This window comes from Microtus oregoni, unplaced genomic scaffold (assembly GCF_018167655.1).
Source record: "Microtus oregoni isolate MIOR12 unplaced genomic scaffold, Mior012 000077F_ref0000221, whole genome shotgun sequence".
NCBI classification, from domain to species: Eukaryota; Metazoa; Chordata; class Mammalia; order Rodentia; family Cricetidae; genus Microtus; species Microtus oregoni.
In genome coordinates, this window is record NW_024544029.1 from 807,228 (window position 1) to 828,463 (window position 21,236).

The window sequence follows — 21,236 nt, forward strand, 5'->3', positions numbered from 1 at the left end:
CAAAAGCCCACACCAGGCCTCTCTCTCCTGCCCCTGCCTGTGGATGGATCAGGATATAAAGCTCTCAGCTGTTGCTCCATTGCCATACCTCTATGCTTCCCACCAAGGTGATCATGGACTAAGCCTCTAAAACTTTATACAAGTCCCCACCTACCTGTCTCTGCCTCCTGAGTGCTGGGATTAAAGGTGTGCACCACCACTGCCTGGCTTAGTTTTTCTTTTGAAGCAAGTTAACAGACGAAGATTTAACTTGGTGTGCTTAGTTCCATTCCCCATTTTTCAAAGTGAAGACAATTTGGAATATCATAATTATCATTTTATTTTAATTAAACAATGCTGGAGTCTTTACTGATATTATCTGTCATTAATAACTATTGCTCTATGTTTCTTATGGCTTCTATTTCTGGACTTATATTGTTATACCTGAGGTAAAAGTGTTTCCTTGTTTTTTCTGTTGACTTGATGGGTTGCTGTGCACAGGGCAGGTAACTCACTAGTAAGAAATATTGACCTGGTGAGTTTCCTGCCAGTCACACAGGATTAACATGCTCATTTTATTGGATTGACATACTTGCTTTTTTGTGACAGGGTATTTCTTATAGACAGATTAGCTTCAAAGTTGCTACATAGTTGAGGATGACTGAATTCCTCATCCTCCGGCTTCCACCTCCTGAGTTCTGGTATGACAGGCATGCACAAACACGTCTGGTTTATGTGGGAGTTTGTATCAAACTCAGGGCTTTGTGCATGCTTACTGAATACTCTGCCAGCTGTGTCAGATACCAAGACTTATCTGAGTTCATGTGCATTGCACAGGCTTCATTCTTTTCTCTGTAAACACCGGGGTAAACACTTTGTAAACATGGTGAGTTAAGGCTGCATTGGGGTCTTCTGAAGAGTAAGGAATAAACATTTTACCCCAATTTAAGACAGAATATACTCCTCTAGCACTAGCAATGTGTGGATCATTACTAAATAGTAGTGAATGTCTTAGTTAGAATTTTACTGCTGTGAAGAGACACTATGACCATGGCAGCTCTTACAAAGAAAGCATTTAATTGGGACTGGCCCAATTAATTCAGAGGTTCAGCCCATTATCATCATGGTGGAAGGCATGACAACACACAAGCAGAAGGAGCTACAGAAGGTTCTGAGAGTTCTACATCTGGATCCACAGACAACAGGAAGAAAGAGTTGAGTCACTGCGCCTAGGCTGAACTTCTGAAACCTCAAAATCTGCCCCCCCCCCAGTGACAGTCTTCCTCTAAACAAGGCCACACTTCCTCCAGCAAGTCTATATCCCCTAATATTGTCACTCCCTATGAGCCTATGGGGGCCATTTTTGTTCAAACAACCACAAATGACAACCCTTTTTCTAAAGATTTTGCAGTCTGGTAAATATTATTTGTCTTGACATATGTTAAATTTTATACTTAAAACTATGGAATATAAAGAATGTCATAGTTCTGTGTGACCAAGACAACTCAGTGGAGTCAGCTAAACAGTGGAATGAGTAATTTTCCATGGTTTCTGCTTAAACAGACAACACTGACCCAGTATGGACAGAGGCCATCAAGCTATGCAAAGGAATATGGACAGGTTGTTTTGTTTCTTCTCTCTTTTGTTGAATTGGAAATGTGTGTCTGGTGTTGATGTTGGGTCCTGGAGAGCATCAGTCGGCATTGATTCTGTCGATCAGGACGCCAGGACACTGTTCCCATCAATCACCACCCGTGGGGCCAAACGCTGCACTGTGAGATGAATTTTAGCATGTCTTTATAACCTTTTGGGAACAAGTGTTTCTAAGTTATTTCTTCAGTTCAATTTGCTCAGTGGTGTTTGCACTCCTGCTGTGTTTGGGGAACTTCATGACAAAGTGATAGAGATATATAAAGATTAATAACACATGCATGTATAGTTTAATAGACAACATTAGAATCTAATAATTTCCTGTACAAGTTCTGGGTCCCAAAAGAAGCCACAAATGAGATGAGTCAACTCATCTCCTTTCTCGGGGATCTCCTCTTAATGAGCGTGTTCCGAGTGGCTCATAACTGGAAGCAGCATTTATTTAATGGAAGCCATATGGAGCAGCAGCATGCTTTCATGAGGTCACTTGGCAAGTGTTTGCCTCTGTTCTCCCTTGGTGTTCCTGGACCTAAAATCAGGATCCCAGAGCTGCTCTCTCTCAGGAGAAGCCTTGACTTCATCAGCTGGACTGCAGCAGTGAGCTGGCTCACCTGTTTCAGGGGAACTGGTTGGATCAGGCAAATAGTGACTGGTTTTCGTGTGGAACTGCAGTGGTGACACTGATACTTAAAACAGATGAGAAGTGTTGGCATTCTCCCACGGCCATCTGTGACTGGCGTGTTGGCACGTCGTGCTCGGGGGGAAGTGTATGTCTGATCTGTCTCTTGGCTGCACAGTAAAAAATGAAGGAAAGTTGTTCCATGTAGATTGGTTTCTTTTATTTTTTATAAAACCAGAATTTATAATACTAACTAATTTTCAATTACTATATCTTGTCCTATTTTATGTATTTACCACTTTGAAATGTGAAACTATATCTCTATTTATATATTTGTTTTTTGAAATGGTAGTGAAACTTTCCATTTTAAGTAGGATATACAGTGTATTTCTCAGTGAGATGAAATATAATCTGACTTGTTTGGGTTGCATCCCAACATTTAACTAGAGTTATTGCAGAAAGAAATGAGGTTTTATCTTTTTAGGACTATGTGAATTGTGCAACATGATATTCTTGCCTAGACTAAAAGGTTACATGTTTAGAATATGAATAATGGTTAATAAATAAAATACATTAAAGTATAGTTATTATGTTGGATAGCATGACATTGCTAGTGGTCAAATATTGGCAATTTTATTTAACACAACTTATATTAGTGGGGTGACCTAGTACATACCTGTTATCTGTGTAATCAAAATGAAGTCACATGAGAATTAGCCCTGAACGGCAGATTCTTTTGTGAATGGCTCATACTGAAGGCTAACTGCTCTGCCACTTGACTTCCTGATTGATTTCCAGACATGGAAATACCTGGCAGATAATCTCCTGTAAGGTGGTTATGAGGGAAAGCAAACGATACCAGCATATTTTGCCACTCAAAATCTTGCCATATTTTAAACACCATGTTTTAGTAAAATCCAGATTTATTTTATGTGTGTTATCTGTGTCTAATCACCATATATAATAATGAACTTTTGACTAGGCTACAAGACGAATGTGTTTCCTGTAAGTGAGATTCAGTTATATTAAGTTGTTGTGAATTTCTGCAGCGTTGGCTGATGAGTAGTCTGGGACTGGGAGAGTTCTAGAATCCGTAGATATGAATTCTGTGGCTTTGTTTCTTTGTTTGTTTTTTGTTTTGTTTTGTTTTCTCAAGACAGGGTTTCTCTGTGTAGCTCTGGAGACTTCTGGAATTCACTGTGTAGACCAGACTGGTCTCCAACTTACAGAGATCCGCCTGCCTCTGCTTCCTGAGTGCTGGGACTAAAGGCGAATGCCACCATCACCTGGCTGTTGTAGTTTTCAAATATTTTTTATTTAATTTAACGTGTGTGTGTGCATATGTATGTGCACGCATCTGAGTGTATGTATGTGTACTACTTAAATACAGGAGCCTAAGGAAGCTAGATGAAGTGTCAGATTCCCTGGAACTAGAGTTAAACATGGTTTTGGGCAGCCATATAGGTGCTGGAAACTAAGCCTAGATCCTCTAGAAAGTAAGCAAATACCCTTAACTACCAAGATATCTCTCTAGAGTTTAGATTTGAACAGTTATGTATCTGGCTGGTTATGTGACACAAGCAAATGACACAGCCTCTTGGATCTTCTTTAGTGTCCCCAGCAAGCATGTGTAAACTCACCTTTCTTTAGCATCAATGCTGTTGTCCCCTACCCTAGATATGGGGACCACTAGACTAGGAAAGTTTCCTTAACCCTTCTTTGTCTCTCATTCCAGTTCATAAAATAACAGAAAGGATGTCTGAAAAACTGTAAGGAATCATATTATTAATTGCCTACCTAAAATTATATATAATACCTATAAGTCTATGTGTATATGTGTGTGTGTGTGTGTATACAAACATATATAGTTTAAATGAAAATTTCTCACAAACATGGCAGCCTAAACAAGACCTGAACCAAGACAACACCAATAGACAAACTAACATGAAAGGGAGCTCTCATAGGTAGCCATCCCTAGATGGATGATGGAAGTTACAAAATAATCCCACACTAGTTCAGAATTACATATAATAAAGGGTTATTTATTTAGGGAAGACTCACAGATCATAGTCCTCTGCATGAACAGGGAACAGGATAGAGTCAAGCAGCTGGAAGAGAGAGCTGGAAGCAAGAGATCGAGTGCATGCTTTACAGTTGTATTTATAGTATAAGAGACCACACCCAAGTGGGCTCTTATCTTTAAGGCTATTTGGCCAAAGGAGCTCCCGCAGCACTAGACAAAGGACTATAGACAACTAGGGAATGCTGAGCTTGTCTTAACCCGGGAAAAACTCCCTAACTAGTTATCCAATACCAAGTGATCAGTTATGAAATTATACACACACACACACACACACACACACATATATATATATATATATATGTAAAATAAGGACTGAGTTGGGTTATATTCAAAGAAAAAGAAGCTATGAATTTGAAAGAGAACAAGGGGTAGGTTCATGGGGAGAGGTTTGAGGGAGGAATGGGATGGGGGAATTGATGTGATTATAATTTAATTTCAAAAAGTAAAACAATGTGAAAATAAACAAGTGTTCCTAGCAACATTTGATGAAAATGACAGAAAGTAGAATTGAAGTGATGCAAGTGAGGAGAGGAACCACTGGAGCTGATAATTATGTATGGAATCTTTCCATTTGAATGAATGCCAGAAACCAGAGAGGGTAGAATTGATGAGCCGGTATGTCATGCTGGCACTGGGTACAGTCTGCAAGGAAGACAATCCAGATAATTGCTTAATTGCAGACTCCTTAAAGAGAGAAGCCAGCGCTCCCCAAAGTCCACAGTGGAGAGTAAATATCTTTCATTTCAATCATTGATTAAACAAGAACCCAAGAATGTTGCTCTGACGGCTCGCCTCTGTGAGGTTGGACCTTTATTGCCATAGGACTTAGCTTTAACTGTTTCCTCTCAGGACCCTGTCAGGCTCTTGTGTTTTACTCTTCCAGGTTAAGCTCTGGAGTAATTTCATAGCACTATACTCATAATGAAAAAGCGAAGCATGTGTCTTCTAGCTATAAACATAATACAGGAAAGCGTAGCTCAAATGCTTCCCCTGAGAGACAGTGCCTTGTTATAACACAGAATCCCTGCTTGGCCTGAGCCTTCTTATATCACTGCTGTCTTACTCTATATGACCTATAAAGCCTTTGTTGTGGCTAGTGTGGGTTAGCTTATGTCCTGTGATTCAGGATTCAGTTTTGTATCTGCAAATTGAGATTGATGATAACAGGGTGTGATTTGGGAGGTGTAAGTTTATGTGAGGCGCTGGCACCCACACCCTGTGTTCTGTAAGCCATGTGTATTGGGAGCAGACACATGGTGTCTTCATGCCAGGTTCACATAAAAATAGGTTTTTTTTAGGTTGGTCTTATTGTGTTATGTATTTTATATCTCTATCTATATATCTATATCTATCTATCTATATCTATATCTATATATATATCTATATATAAACCAAACTAATGGTTTAGAATGATTTGTCCACATGGTGAAGTCTGTTTTCCGAGAAGGGATGAGAAGAGGCCACTTGCAGCACGTTTGCATCTGTAAACATGTATGTATGTATTAACTCTAAGGGTTTGACTCAGTGATTGACAATTGTATCTGTGTATCTCCCAGTCAGCATGGCATTAGAGATGGCATAACTAATTAACGTGTTTTGTTTTCCATTTCCTTTGCTTTTTGCTTTACTCTTGAGACTTATTTTTAGATCCCTTTCTTTGAGCTGTAGGCATGCATATTTAATGATTGCCATTTTTATTCCTTTTGTACTATTAAAAATTAAATATCATGTAGCATACCTCCCTTAATTTCCCTTTGGAGCAATAAAGCGTTACCAGTAACTATTTCTTGAGATCTGCAGCAACACCTTTTGGCAAAACAGAAGTGCACAACGAAGCTGGGAAAACACTCACAAAGCAAAGCATTCTTAATGCTAGTGCATATTAGAACACTGAGCCAGCGGATGGTCCCATCAGCAGCACCCATGGGTCACTTTCTCCACATTCTCAAAAGCCTTTATCTCTTGTCTTTTTGATGCTGGTCATGCTCTCAGGTGTGAAGCAGTTTCTCACTGTGGTTCTCACTTGCTTTGCCCTTATAGTTAGCAGTATAGAGATTTTCTTCTTTTTATGTATTCTTCTCTTATACAGTACACCCCAACCATAGTTTCCCCTTTCTCCACTCCTTCAGTCACCCTCTGCCACCTTTTCTCTTTCCTAGATCCATTGCTTCTCCATTTATTTCCATGCAGAAAAGAGTAGGTCTCCCAGGATGTCAACCAAACATGGCAGAACAAGATGCCGTAAGACTAGGCACACGCCCTCATATCGAGGCTGGACTGTACCGCCTTTGTGTGCCCTCTTTTAAGAGCTGTCATTTTGGGTCATTCCCCCCTCCCCATGTCATTTCATTTTTGTGCTACTGAGTTACTTACATTCTGTGTATTGATATTTGCAGTTATATAGTTCCAGATATAATCTCCCATTTCATTGGTTGCCATTCCATTCCCATTTGTTTCCTTTGCTGTGCATTTAATTTTCCAGCTTGATGTCACCATGTTTGTTCCATTTTTCTCCCTATGTTGTTGGTGTCCGATCTACAAAACAGTTTCCCAAACCGATATTGAAGAGATTTTCCTGTTTTCTCCTAGACTTTTTATGGTTTCTGGCCATATATTTAAGCCTCTAATGTTCTTGAGTTAGTTTTTGTGTCTGTTGTAAAAATGGATTCAGTTCATTCTTTGCACATGACCATCCATTTCTTTGTGTGTGTTTTTTGAGGTGACTATTTTGCCCCTGTTGTATATTCAAAGTAACCTTCTCAAAACTTAGTTAACAACTATGTGTGCACTTACTTCTAGTCTTTCCAAATTTTTAAGAGTGTCTGTGTATATGTTTATATCAGAAAGCAGTTTTTCCAGACTTATTTTTCAAAAGTCCTCTGACTCCTCAGGATCTCTAAAGGTATCATGTGAATTTAGAGTTGTTTTTCATTTTACTGAAAAAAAATTCCATCAGACTCTTTATGGAGATTACATTGAATAAATAGAAACATTTGGTGGTAAACAGATATTTTAACTATTCACCTATATGCTCCATAGATACAAAATATCTTTCCATTTATTTGTGTCTTCTCTTTTTTCAGTGTACAAATATTTTATTTCTTTGGTCAAATCTATTTCTAGGTATTTTTTGTTCTGTTTGAGATGGAATTGTTTTCCCAATTACTGATTTTCTGCTGTTAGTGTATAGACAGACGGCTGTTTTTATGCTGATTTTTCTATTGTCTCACTTCACTTACACTTTTAGTTCAAAATGGTTTATGATGAAAGAACAGATAGCTTCCCTTGCCTTTTACTTATTTTTCTTGACTGTTCATTTGGCCCTACTTCTAGTATTATTGAATAGAAGTCAGGAGAGTAGGCTCCCTTGTCTTGTTCTTATGTAGGGAAACTTATGTGTTCTCCATTTAGTATAAAGTAGGCTATGAGCCTGCCATATATCAGCTAATTCTGTTGATATTAATTTTTCTACCATGATATCCGTCATGGCTTCTCTGTCAATGATTGGTCGCCTACGCATTTCTGTGTGCCATCCATCCTAGATATATGGTAAGCGCACACAAGGACAGATTTCACAGCATGTGGCCTCATAGTTAAGTATTACATGGCTCTATACCTAATCTGTGTTAAAAAGGTTTTCCACATCTACTGAGTGATTGTCATTATAATCCTCTATTCTTTAAAATAATTGCAATTATATCGATTGATTTGTCCATGTTGACCTCTTCTTGCATCCAATGAATAACATTCACTTTTTGTAATCTGCAAGCCTTCTACTTGCTGCCAATGTACTAAGAATAATTCCCTTACATTTATTGGAATTATTTTTGTGGCATTTTTTGTCTAACCTGGATATCTAGCAATCCTATTATAAATCGAACTGGGAAGTTTTCCTTCTCCTGAGTTGACTACAGTCCCTCTTAATAACTTGGTATCATTGGCTTGTGTAGACATCTGCTGCAGAGTTGACTGCATTAGGTTTCTGGCTCCTCATTCATCTTTCAGACTACCTTCTGATTCACTCTTGGTGGACAACACGTTTCTAGAAACTTTTTCTGCTCCTTTAGGTTGTCCAATTCATTTCCTTGCTTGTAATATTCTCTTATAATCATTGTATTTTTATTGCATATATTATGTTTTATTTTCTAATATGAAGTTTTGTTGATTTCCATCATTTTTATCACCAAAGGTCTGCCAGTTTTATCTTTTCTTTATATTGCTGGTACCCTGTATTATTTCTATTTTTATATATTTATGTTAATTTTATATATTTAGTTTATACATCATTTGTTTTATTTCTTATGTCCTTTATCATGCCAAGTTTAGGATTCATTGTTTTTAGAGTTCCTTGATGTACAGAGTTAAGCTTCTTGGTGGAAATCTCTTTTGTTTTAATATGGGAGGTTATGTTATAGACTTATTCTTCTAGCTCCCACCTTATCCCATATGCTTTGGTATGTTTGTTTCTATTTTCATCTGTCCTTAGATCCTTTTTTATTCTGTTTTTTCATTTTTTCGGCAGTTGGTATTCTGAAGCATGTTGTTAAATTTCCATGTTTGTAAATTTCCCAGACTTACTCCTTCCTTCCTTCCTTCCCTCCCTCCCTCCCTCCCTCCCTCCCTCCTTCCCTCCTTCCTTCCTTCCTTCCTTCCTTTCTTTCTTTTTGAGCTCAGAAATGGTATTTGCTGTGATATCATCCCAGGACCAGCCCTTTAGGATCCTTATAATAACCAGGTGAAGTGTTGAATTACTCCATGAGTGCTTATTTGAAACACCCTACATATGATACCAAAAGTCCCTCATGATAAATTTTTACTTCTACTTAATATAGCAAAAGGAAATGTACGATTTGCCTTTACCAGGCTATTTTTCAAATTTTTAGAGATATAAATTATGTCTTTGCTATTTGTGGGTAGAAAAATCTCTCAGGGATATTTTATATTCTTATATCAAAGTACGACTTGCCTCCAATAGAGCTCATGCGAAGGGAATAAGCATCCTCTGAGAAAGATAATGTACAGATTTTACACACTTTGCAATTGAAAGAGACTTCTATTAACTTGAGATGTCAATTACTAAAAGTTGTTACGTATATATGAAGCACCTTCTCTGGAGGCGGAGGAATCTTCACAGAAGAGGGAGCAGAAAGATGGTAAGAGCCAGAGTGGTAGCTAACTTCAAGGAAACACTGTTTTCTGGACACACAAGGGCACTTACAGATGTTCACTCAAAAATATTGTGACAGCATGCACACTCCAGCATAAGCTCAAGCCAGACAAAGTCCCAGCATGGAGGAGTGGGGTGAGTGGGGATGGAATCCCACCCAAAGCTGAGGAGTTAGGACAATTGTAGCTGCTGAGAAAGGGACGGTCAGTTTTCATTAATGATATGACTCCCAAGAGCAGGCCCTACTCCCAAGAGTAGCTAGGCTACATGAAATGTTTTGGTGGTTTTTAAAAATAAATAAATTGAAGAAGAAAACTGGAAGAGCAGTAGGAAGGAAAGAAAGAAGAGAAAGAGGGGATTTGAGGAAGAGACTATGATTAAAATATATTGTATGAAATTCTCGAGGAATTAATAAAATATTAACTTAAAATTTGTTAGTGAGCAAAATGCCAACATGAGTAAATATTCTGTGGTTTTATTCCATATCCATGTCTTTCTTGTTTCCCTTCCCCTGCTTCCCTTTCTCCTTCCCTTCCTCGCTCCATCCCTTCCTTCCATCCTTCCTTCCCTCCATCCTTCCTCATTCTTTCTTTTTCTTATACTTACTCATTTCTTTCTGATTAAATTTGTTTCAAAACAATTGTGCCTTCTTTTATAAAGTCTCAAATGATATCCAAATGACAACATAGCAGACGCCCAACTTCAGTCCGGACCATTTTCTTTTAGACTAAGTCTCACCATGCTCATCCCAAGACTGCTTTCAATGTTAATATTCAAAACATCTTGTTCATTGCAGGACTGTTCTCTTTACCCTCACTTCTGTGGTGGTACTTGTCATCACAACTGACTGGATCAGCTGGGACAAACTGAACCGTGGATTTCTGCCCAGTGATGAGGTTTCCAGAGCGTTCCTTGCTTCTTTCATCTTGGTCTTTGACCTCCTTATCGTGATGCAGGTAAGTGTCTATATTTCCCTGTGCTCTCTGAAGTTGGTCTGTGCTTTATTCTCAGTGTAAGCATGGACTCTACACGTCTAGAGAAGAGTTCACTTTACAATTGTGATTAATGCGTTTTCTCTAATCGTTTCATCAGCAATTTCACGTGGCTGAAAATGTAACTGGGTGTTGGGGGTGCAGGGATTCATTTTATGAATATTGTTATGCTGGGCCTGGTAATAATGCAACATTATTATTATTATCAGTTGGGGAAGATGCAGGGGGCAAAATAAGACAAAAATGGAGCCCCCCCAAACTGCCGTTTTGTGAACAGAGTACTCAAAGATGAAAATGACAGGAAACCGGCAAAGCACAGAAGCGCAATTGTGAAAGCAATACGGGGGTTGTAGCCATCAGATTGGGCGTGGTGTGAAAGTGTTTTTCTGGTTATAGAGATGATCCGTTTTCAGTATTCGCCAGAGCCTCTTCCATTTCATGTAAACAGTATTTCCACCCTGCTTAGCAATAGATATTTTTGTAAAACTTCATCAAGCTAGTGACTGTTACTGGTGATAGCAGCTGGGGTGAGCACTTGGGATGTAGGAGTGTCCTTTTGAAAGAGACATTTGCTATTTCTTGATGCTTTATCTTGCTCATTAAATGTCTATCCATTTGCTAGACATTTTCTTATTGCTTTCATAAGGCGCTTTTGTTTCCCCTCCTGAGGCACTATAAGTCATGAGAACAATGGCTGCCATTGCCAAAGGGAAAGGAGACTCCATTGTGTTCTGAATTTATGTGAGATTTTGCAGGATAGCAGATTGGATTTTTGTTTCTAGAGGCAAAGAGGGGCCTTTATGAGAGCGATTCTGTGCTGTTGAAAGGCTGAACAATAGTGTTTTGTTTTGTTACATATCCTGGGCATTGGCTTCAGTGGCACTTACAGTATATCACTGTTTCTAATGGGCTGTATTTTAAAATACATTATAGTTTAGAACAATCTGAAGTCATAAGCTTGAAAACTTTTATCTATTCTAGAAATGGATGTTTCTTTTTTTTATTTTCTGCAAGATACTTTAGCATCGTGGAGAAATCCTTGGGCATGAGGTCAGGCATCATCCGTGGGATCCTGGTCTGCCTCTCATTTGATGTAGGACTTCTTCATCAGAGCTCCAACTCGAGTTTGTAGTAATTACGCAACAGTACATCACACTTGTATCCAGTCATTGTAACTTATTTTGTTTCCCACCTAACATTCTTTATAATGTTAAAGTCTCAGTCTGGTTAAATGGCCCGCTGGTTCCTCTCTGACCCTATTTTAGAGAGTCAAAGATAGTAGCGGCTAAATAAATAATTTATCTCCTTTGATTTGTTCAGATTTATGTGCTAGAGAATACTCCTTAATCAACTGATATCTCAACACTTCCCTTATTCCCTGATTATGCAAATTTTAAGTATTCTTCAAAATAAGTCTACTAAAGTCAAAGACTTAAAGTGGAAAATTACAATATCAGAATTGATACGAATTACAGGTTCATTCAAAAAATTTTCAGTAAAAACAAACCGAAGAAAGGAAAGATAGTCTGGAATTGTATTCACAGAGACAGCAGGGTTGGGATGGAAGAGGCATTCAAGATCTTTTTAAAAGCATAAAAACGTAGAGTCAGTAAAATGCTGATGTGTTCAGACTATCCAGAGGCCAGCTGACAAGGTGAAAAGTCTATGCTGAGGATTGACTCAGTCTCAGCTATGTTGGCTGCTGTAACACAAGGCCTGCCCTGTGCAGTTTCATCAGAGGAGGAGGGTATTTCTGCATATAGGGACATCCTAAACTATTCAAGAAGAAAGATACAGTTGTCTTTTGAAAGTGGAGAGTGAAGTTAAAAGGAAACTCAGATCTAGCCTTTATTCTCTGCCTCTCGTCTTTGTTCACTCTCGCTTTCTGTTTTCCTTCAACAGCAAAGCAGCATCTTTCAATTTTCAGTTCATAAGGAAGTGAAGGATCTTTGCTGGCACCTTTGAGAGTGACTGCTCCAGTTCCTGGGCTCCTTACTGATTCTCTAGGGACTGTCCAGCACTAATCCCTGAATGACTGGCTCAGTGTGGGAAACTGAAGCCAAGGATAGAGGTGCAGTCTGAAAGAGGAAATTGGGTCCTGAAAACTCAAATTGATGGGTATTTAGTAAAAGGAAGAGGCACTGAGATGGGTGTCTAGAGGCAGAAGGCTTAGATTCTTTGCTTCATTCTCCAGCTCTGTATGTTAGCAAGGTTGACAAATGCATCCAATGGGGCTGGGCCGTGGTGATATGCGCCTTTAATCCCAGCACTTGAGAGGTCAGCCTGGTCTACAGAGCTAATACGATACAGGCTCCAAAGCTACATAGAGAAACGCAGTCTTGAAAAACTGAGAGAGAGAGAGAGAGAGAGAGAGAGAGAGAGAGAGAGAGATTGATTCTTCCTCTTCTTCCCTTCTACTTCTACCATATGCCTTGTGTAACTGGATTTCACAACGTTCCAAAAAGAAATGTTGCCTATCAACCACAAGCATTATCAGCAGCTCTTCATGGTCCCTACATCCCCAAGTGAAATTCTTAACCAGGCACAATCCACTGCATGGGGCTGAGGCTGGTTGTGTTTCCTCTGTGTTTCCTGCTCCATCCCACCAAAGGCAGAAGGTTAGCTGCTTTGTTCTTCATCCCAGGGTACTTATTCCCTGGATTCCAGGAGCCTCTTTCTCCTGGCCAGATTGCATTTGCCCTGCTCTGCTGGGCACTGAAGATGATTATAGTCCATTTTCTGGAAGGCATATTATCACTTCCTAAATGGCCCTTCCAAAGTACCTTCTGCCACACTACAAACGAGAATGTTCTCCTTTCTTCAGTCTTGTCTTCCTTACTCTCCCTACTCCAATGTACAGTAATCGCCCATAATACTTGCTTGATGAGGATGGACAAGTGGACATTCAAGTCCCAGTCTCGTGCCAGCTGTGGTCCTCTGTGGGCATCACACAGATGTTCTGGACTCAGCACACCTGGGAAGGGAGTTAACTCAGGAAAAGGTCTCAAAATGCATATGTGCTTAAGGCATTCGAAAACACAGCATAGAAATGTCCTAACAAGTTCATGGTCAACCGAACTGTGAGCCAATCTATGCCGGGGCCGTGTTTCAGATGAAAGAAAAATGGAAAAGTAGTAAAATCAGGGGAAATTGAAGGGGCGCTTTCATTAAGAGTGCCAGCCTTTTAGAACATTTAAATGATCGAAAAGCAATTTACGCTGGGCTTTTCTAATGGCAGGAGTTGGCCACTTGCGCTACAGAAAAGTAGTGTTGCATTTGAATCAAAAATTAAATATAGAACTAGACTTTTCTTCCCAGTACCTTGGGTTGAAGCCAAGGCTCGTACCTGATAAGCTTGATTTCTACTCCAAGCTCTCCTCAGCCCTAGGAATTTGATACTATTTCTATAAAAATATTGTTTTTTTTAAAAAATTAGTATAACAAGCATGTGTCTCTTAATTATTCTGTGTGGATTCATGAAATACGATTTCTGCATTTATTTTTAAATATTTGTTTCATATTTTTCTGTAGTTTTGATAAAGTCATCAGAAATAAGATAAAACAGATTCCAGAGAAATGACACATAACCCATAGATCAATATGTTATGGAACACAAGTAAATTGTAAAGAAAATATCTGTCGTAGGGAAAATTTATCCCACGTTCTATCTAGTGATGCCATTTGATTTTTATGACTTCTCTTATTTCATTGATTAAGTCTTTGGTTTGCAGTCTGCACCAATCACTCTTTTTCTGACAGGATATAAAGAGTTAAAATAGATTGTGTAACAAACAAATAAAAAATTTCAAAGGAATTCACAAAAAGCAGATGAATATGGACAGGAATAGATGGAGGGGTGTTTCAAGGAACTGATGAGAGCAGAGGGTGGAGAGTCTGAAACAGGGAACCACCCATGGGACCACTTTTTCCAGGGCAGCAGCATTGCCATCCAGACATGATCTGCTCTGTTCAGGTAGGACAGGAAACACAATCAATTCATTCCTAGTCTGTATCTGGGGAAAGAAGACAGAGGAAATGGGATGCAGATATCCCAAGGATGCAGCCTGTAGAACCCCTGGGTACATAGCATGGTTTATGGTTTAACAGAAGACGTGGGAGTGGAGGAATTTTAAGGAAGATTGCCACTATTTAGAATTCTTCAGGCAGAAAGGGCTCATCAGTACTATTTTTGCTTTTCAAATCCTTCCCTGACCTCTTTCAGGCATTCCTGCATCAGACTTGAAGGCTAAGAGGAGAAGAACAAGTCTTCATAAAATAAGGGACATTCTGTGCTTTTTTCCTACTAGATAGGAAATGGAAGGGAGGGTGTAGAAGAAAGGAAGCAGGAAGAAGTAAAGACAAATGGGTGTGAGGAACCAAAAAGAAGGGGATGATCAGTGCAATTATCTAGTTATATGGGAAGCAGCGACAGGGGTGGAGTTGGGAAGTGGTAGGAACCACGAGGACTGATGGAATGTGGCTGTTCTTCAGTTTCCTCCTCTTCTTCATCACTCATAGATACTTTGCATTACTGGACTACAGAGAATTGGTAATAAAGTATAGTATAAAGATGATTAAATTGTCTAACTAGACTGATATAACCCAGTAGCAACTAATCAACAGGTACACAGGAAGCAGAGGAAACCATGGGAGGATGTAGTAGCATATTGTGCTTATACAGCTTGGTTGCTAGTGGAACCCCAAGCCAGTGTTGCTTAGTTAGACAGCTATCATCTGGATAGTAGAACATGATGATTAAGAGTATGGGCACTGAAATCTGGCTTTCATGATTGTGATCCTGACCCAGCCCTTTCATAGCTGTGTGATTTTGAGATTGGGTACTTATTTAAGCTGCCATAATTATGGTGTCTACTTATACAGCTAGTTGTGGCTCAATCGTGTATAGAATTCTGCTTCAGTCTCAGTTGGTGCCCAGAAGGGTTAAGTGAACAGTGAGGGAATGCTCTTCAAATGATGCTTCAAATCTGCTGCAGACCAAAGTTGCATCCCTGACAGGACTGACAGAATCTGTGATGCATTTGGACTTCATACTAAGGATGAGGATGAGCCAAATAAAGTTCTAAACAATTAGTGCTTAAAAACTGATTATTTGAAGAATGTTTTCCTTAAAAGTTGAGAATGCTTTAGAATGATCAATACTTAAAGAAGGCAGACAAGACACTGACTGGGCTGGTAGTTCAATGGTAGCATGTGTAGGAACCTGGGGTTCATGTCCAGTGCCATCCACAAACAGTAAAACCTCAACACTTTTGGAAAGGGGGGACAGGTTTGCATGGCAACATGTGATCTTTTATATATAGCTTGTTAAGGGTCTCACTGGTATAGCAGCAGTAGAAATACACAGAAAACTTCCACTCATTAGAAAGAGAAATAACAGGACTCCTTTAAGAAAGGTTGGAAGGAGAGATACCCAGGATGGCTCTGACAGCGTTGGTAGCTATGGTGGTTCCCTCATCATTTGGTGAACTCTTGAAAGTGAAAGTTACGTCTGATTTATTTCTGTTTTTATCTTTGTATCAGACCCCAATAACATCATGGATACTACATCAAAATGCTTGTTAAACTTTAAAATTTTAAGCAATAGGTCAGAGTAATGGCAGCACATTTGACTAAAGCCAAAAGATGGGGTAAAGTACATGGTACTAGGGAAAATTCAGAGTTAGAATTTAGGTTCGTAGATCTGTGATGCCGGTAGGTAGAGAGGAGAAGGGAGATCTGGGACACTTGAGTTAGACAGGAGCAGCAAGCCTTGGAAGTCTATTAAGCAACATGGTTGCTACAGTTAAGAATGTATTATATGCTCCAAAATTGTTGACATGAGTATATTTGGATGATTATTACCATAAAGGTAATACATATGTGAGGTGATGAATGAATTTATGACCTTGACATGAATCATTGCACAATTTATACAAATAGTGTAATGTTATAATGCACCCTCTAAGTATATATAATTGTTGTGTGACAAATAAAATAAAATGATATTTTAAGAAAGAGACAAAGAAAGACTGAAAGTTTATGATAGAGACTTTCTATAGTGCCATACAAATTATTTATCTGTATCTATCATGCTATATGCGTATATCACTTAGGTTTATGTGCACTAAGGTGTTGAGAAGCCATGCAGAGGAGAGCCTGTTCAAAAGAAGAAAGTTCAAAGAATAAGAGTTGGTAAATCCTCATATGGTTGACACATCTTTGTAATGCTCCCTTTTGTAATATATTTATATGCTTGTCTACCTTTGTAACAGGTGTTTCCTAAAAGGCTCAAGCTCTTTGAGAAAAGGAAATTGGTTAGCCAGTTGTTTTATCCTTGCATGGTTCATCTTTAATTCATTGTTTTTTGTCATAGCTATTTTGTTGAATGGAAGAATCAATAACAGAGTGAAAATATCATTATTTCAGAAAAGCCAAATGGTGTGTGATATTTCAAGAGGTAAACTGTAAACTGTGCAAGGATGAACTAACAGTAGTGTTATCTGAGGTCATTTGCACTGAAATATTATCTAAAGTGATTAGATATCTAAATAAAATATGAATAATTTATACCATCAAGCCTTTAAAAAAACCCTTTAGTCAGAAAGCTCTTGAGGATATGTGACATTGCCTCAGAAGCAATTTTAATGCATTGAAGCCTAATTATGAAAATTACATTCTACAAATATTCTCTTACGTAACTGATTTGAAATATGTATTCTCTTATGTGTGGTTCTGAGAAGCAGGTTGACAGTTAAAAATACACACTGTGACATTTAATAGATTTTATTTTAAATCATACTGGTCCAACTTTAGCAGAGCACACCTCCTTAGTTCCGGGTGCACTAAGCGGGCTCACTCATTTCATAACGTAGACCAGAGCAGCAAGCCTAAGTCTATTTTAATTAAATAGCCACACTGCTTTGATAAATTGAAATGTATTTTCAGAATAAATATTTCCAGCTGGTTTTGCTTATGGGAAATTTGCAAAGAATGGTGTCAGTGTCTGTCTCCTTGACTTCATGTGCTCTTTGGCTTCCAGGATGCTTTCTATAACTTCTTCCTGGTGTTTTCAACTCTTTTCCACACTTGCTGTCCATCAGCACATTTCCTGTGGAAGGATGGTCTGAAGTAAAGGCTCACACCTGTAGTAACATCTGGATTCACATGTGTACCTGCTTATGGTACACAGCTATGTGGTTGAACTGTAACTTTGTTTGATGCTACTATTTTTACTCTTGCCACAAAACTGCTGGTCCAACGAGGAGAGAGACAATTCAGGAGGAGTTGTAGAAGGGAACCCTATTCCGAGTAGCTCCAGCAATTGGTCTCCAAGCAGCAGGACTAGCCGCAGAAAGTTATGTTTGCACTGTTTGAAGGGGTCTGGCCCAGTAGGCAGTGTGCAAGAGATTGCCATGGAGATGTCTTGACGAGGCTGTAGTGTAGGTGACATCTAACAGAAGTTAGTAGGAGAACTAGAAGACTTATTTTTATGAGATGTCCTGGCTAGAGTCCAATGGGAAGAGGAACCCCAGCTGAGAAAATGGCTCTGTCACATTGCCTGTTGGCACACCTGTGTGGCATTTTATTGATTGGTAGTTGGTAGAGGGACCCATACTGGTTCAGTGCGACTCCTGAACAGGTGGTCTTGGTTAAAAAAGGAAGGCTGAGCAAGCCGGTAAAGCATGACATTGAGTTCCTGTGTGACTTTCTCCAGTGATGGACTGACCTGAGATACATATGTGAAGTTAACCCTTTCTTCCCCCATGGCAGTTTTTGTCAGTGCTTTATTACAGCAATAGGAGGCAAACTAGGACATGAACGGGGGGAGCATATAGGACTGTGTTATGAGTACTCAGTAGTAAGAGTGTTCTGTTGAAATTGGAATGAATAGTCTGTTTGGTGTATACAAGCAGCTTGTAAATGGGCATTCAGTTCTATGAGGGATCATTGTGAGCAGGTAAGATCATTCAGTTCCTTATGGATAATGTAGGAGGCAAATAACTCTTAAGAATGTAAGATTTGTCAAAGAACGTGGAAAAGAAAAATACTCAAGTCTTTTTTTATTATTTATTTATTTATTAAAGATTTCTGTCTCCTCCCCGCCACCGTGTCCCATTTCCCTCCCCTCCTCCAACCAACTCCCCCTCCCTCATCAGCCTGAAGAGCAGTCAGGGTTCCCTGCCCTGTGGGGAGTCCAAGGACCTCCCACCTCCTTCCAGGTCTAGTAAGATGAACATCCAAACAGCCTGGGCTCCCACAAAGCCAGTACGTGCAGTAGGATCAAAACCCAGTGCCATTGTTCTTGACTTCTCAGCAGTCTTCATTGTCCACTGTGTTCAAGTCTTATCTCAAAACAAAATGTTCAATCCCTGGGGTGTTTTTGCAAAGAGAGCTAGATGATGACTTAGCAACTGGAAACATATGAATTCTATGTAGTTGCAAATGATCCGTGTTTTTGCCACAGCCACATGGAGGCAGCAAGCTACTGATGCCTTCCAGTTTTGTATTTCCTTGACAGATGTGTTCTTTTCTATAGTTCACATCTGTCTGGTCATTGCCCTGAGAGGATGGTAGCATGGTGTGGTCTTATCATGTAGCAGCTACCACTTATCATGTACCAGTAGTACATGATTTTAGATGCAACCTACTGACTCTCATATTCCATCCTGCATCATCAAGGGAAGGTTCCTGCCTCATAGTATGGCTGCACTTCAGGTCAGAATTGAACATTAGAGGTGAGTCCTAAGAGCCAACATATATCATCTCACAGACTGGATGGTCTAGTTCTTTGTTAGTACCATTATTGGACAGTGCCAGGGATATGGAATATTTCTATGAGCTCCTAAATCAATTTGAAGATATATTAATAAAGTCAAAGAACAGATTACAATGGATTTTGCATACCATGAGGAATCATGCAATAGTTCAACAACACTCTGAAATTTTTGGTATTCATTTTAAACCCATGCCTTAAATTTTTAGGGAGATCTATTATTTAGACAGAAGTTTGGAGTAGATGGAACATTTAGGATCCTTTTCTTACTTTCTGATTTTTACAGCCATAGCAGTCTAGGGAGAGTCTAGAACTCATCTGAGATCATGAACAGTCAGTGGATCCTGACGACAACCTGGATCTCACATGTGGTTTTGAAATATGTTCCCATTTTCGCTGGAGCTGAACATTAGGAGAATCCTAATGGAATGTGCCCAGCTACAGGCTCAGGGTCTAGTATGTTTAAGTATGAGTCCAACACCAGCACACCATGTAAGTGACAATCAAGATTTTAAAAAGGTAGAGGCATGGCAAGGGGTCACATTGAAGGTAAGCTAAATGGAGGAAGACAGCAGAATAGAAAGGAAATGAAAGGCTGGTATTCAACAAATGTTTACTATGTGCTGATATCTTCTTTGATGCTTAGATGAACTATATTTAAGCATTCCCAAACCTTATTTATCAATGGCTATTATTATTTATAATTTTGGTAGCAAGACTATTTCATCTCATACAGATAAGAATCTGGAATGAGCAAAATGGTGATGGACATAAAACCAGCTTTCTTAGACTCCAAAATCCATACATGTCTGGAACCATGTACTGTTAGGAATATCATATTAAACCATGTGCACAGCAAAGCAAGTAACACATGACTGGAATTATGGGGACACTGTGACATCAGAATCCAGTAGGGCTCTATTTCTTTGTGACCATGGAGTTCTGTCAAGTCACTTCATTTTTAAGGATTTATTTTCTTGCATATAAGATTCCAATTTTTCTGATACATATTTCATGATTCTTATGATAGTTAACTTATAAAATGTACTTGAAATATGGTGTTTGTACACATCAAAATTATACATCATGGAGATCAGATTAGTCTATGTAGCAAGCTCCAGTCCAGACCTGGTTACATAGCAAGACCCTGTCTCAGGAGCCTAAAAAGCAAATTATACAACAACAATGGGAGAAAATTTATTCTTCGTACTTAGTCTTTGAATTAAAATGCCTGTTGGCATTTCTCTAAGGAAGATTGTAATACCATTATGTATGATGATGGTAGAGTCTAAGAAATAAGGTGGCATAGTTAGAACCTGCAAGTTGAGGTTTACACTAGGGTGGGTTTTTCACTTTTCCTTGGTCCTAGAATCACCAGACCATGTACAAAGATGTGGTTTCTAATTAGCATATCTTAGGAGCTTCATGTTCAGTAGTGCCCAGTGATGCCTGGAATCTAATAATTTCCACTCCCATAAGACTTCCTTGCCATCATTGTCATGTGAACTTTCTGGTTGTTGCTTAAAGTTTCAGGCTCTTAGCCTCTCCACCTTCCTTAGTGGCATGACAGTCGCTGGCGAGTGATGTAAGATTATTCAGGAACTATAAGTTTTCATTAAGCCTCATCATGATTTCTCTGGATCACTGTTCTTGGGCATCACTAATAAGTGAATGGTGCACTCTTGCTGGGTATCAGGGATATATATTTGCATTTTTCTATAGTTTTGATGAAAATGCATTTGATCAATATTCCTTTGAAATGGCATTGAGTGAGATGCTTGCCATGTATTTCATCTTGGTTTGATTTCAATAGCTTAGTACATTTATTTTTCAAGTTGAATAAGGTATAGATAGAGTGTGGCAATAGCTTAAAACAAAGTTTTATAGCACAATACTTCAAAACAAAAATACATGTGTTTATGGAACAATACAAAGTTGTTGTCTTCTCCTTCTGTATGGATGCTAAGGAGAAT

General features: G+C 39.0%; 1 protein-coding gene across 2 annotated transcripts in view; it reads left to right on the forward strand.

Moving 5' to 3' along the window:
- The window catches only part of Tmem117 (transmembrane protein 117), a 425,555-nt gene that overhangs the window by 344,360 nt on the left and 59,959 nt on the right, over positions 1-21,236 (forward strand). For both annotated transcript variants that reach the window (XM_041642710.1, XM_041642711.1), the window contains one exon: positions 10,295-10,454. In XM_041642710.1, the coding sequence (XP_041498644.1) occupies positions 10,295-10,454 (160 nt within the window). The remainder of the gene's footprint in view (positions 1-10,294; positions 10,455-21,236) is intronic.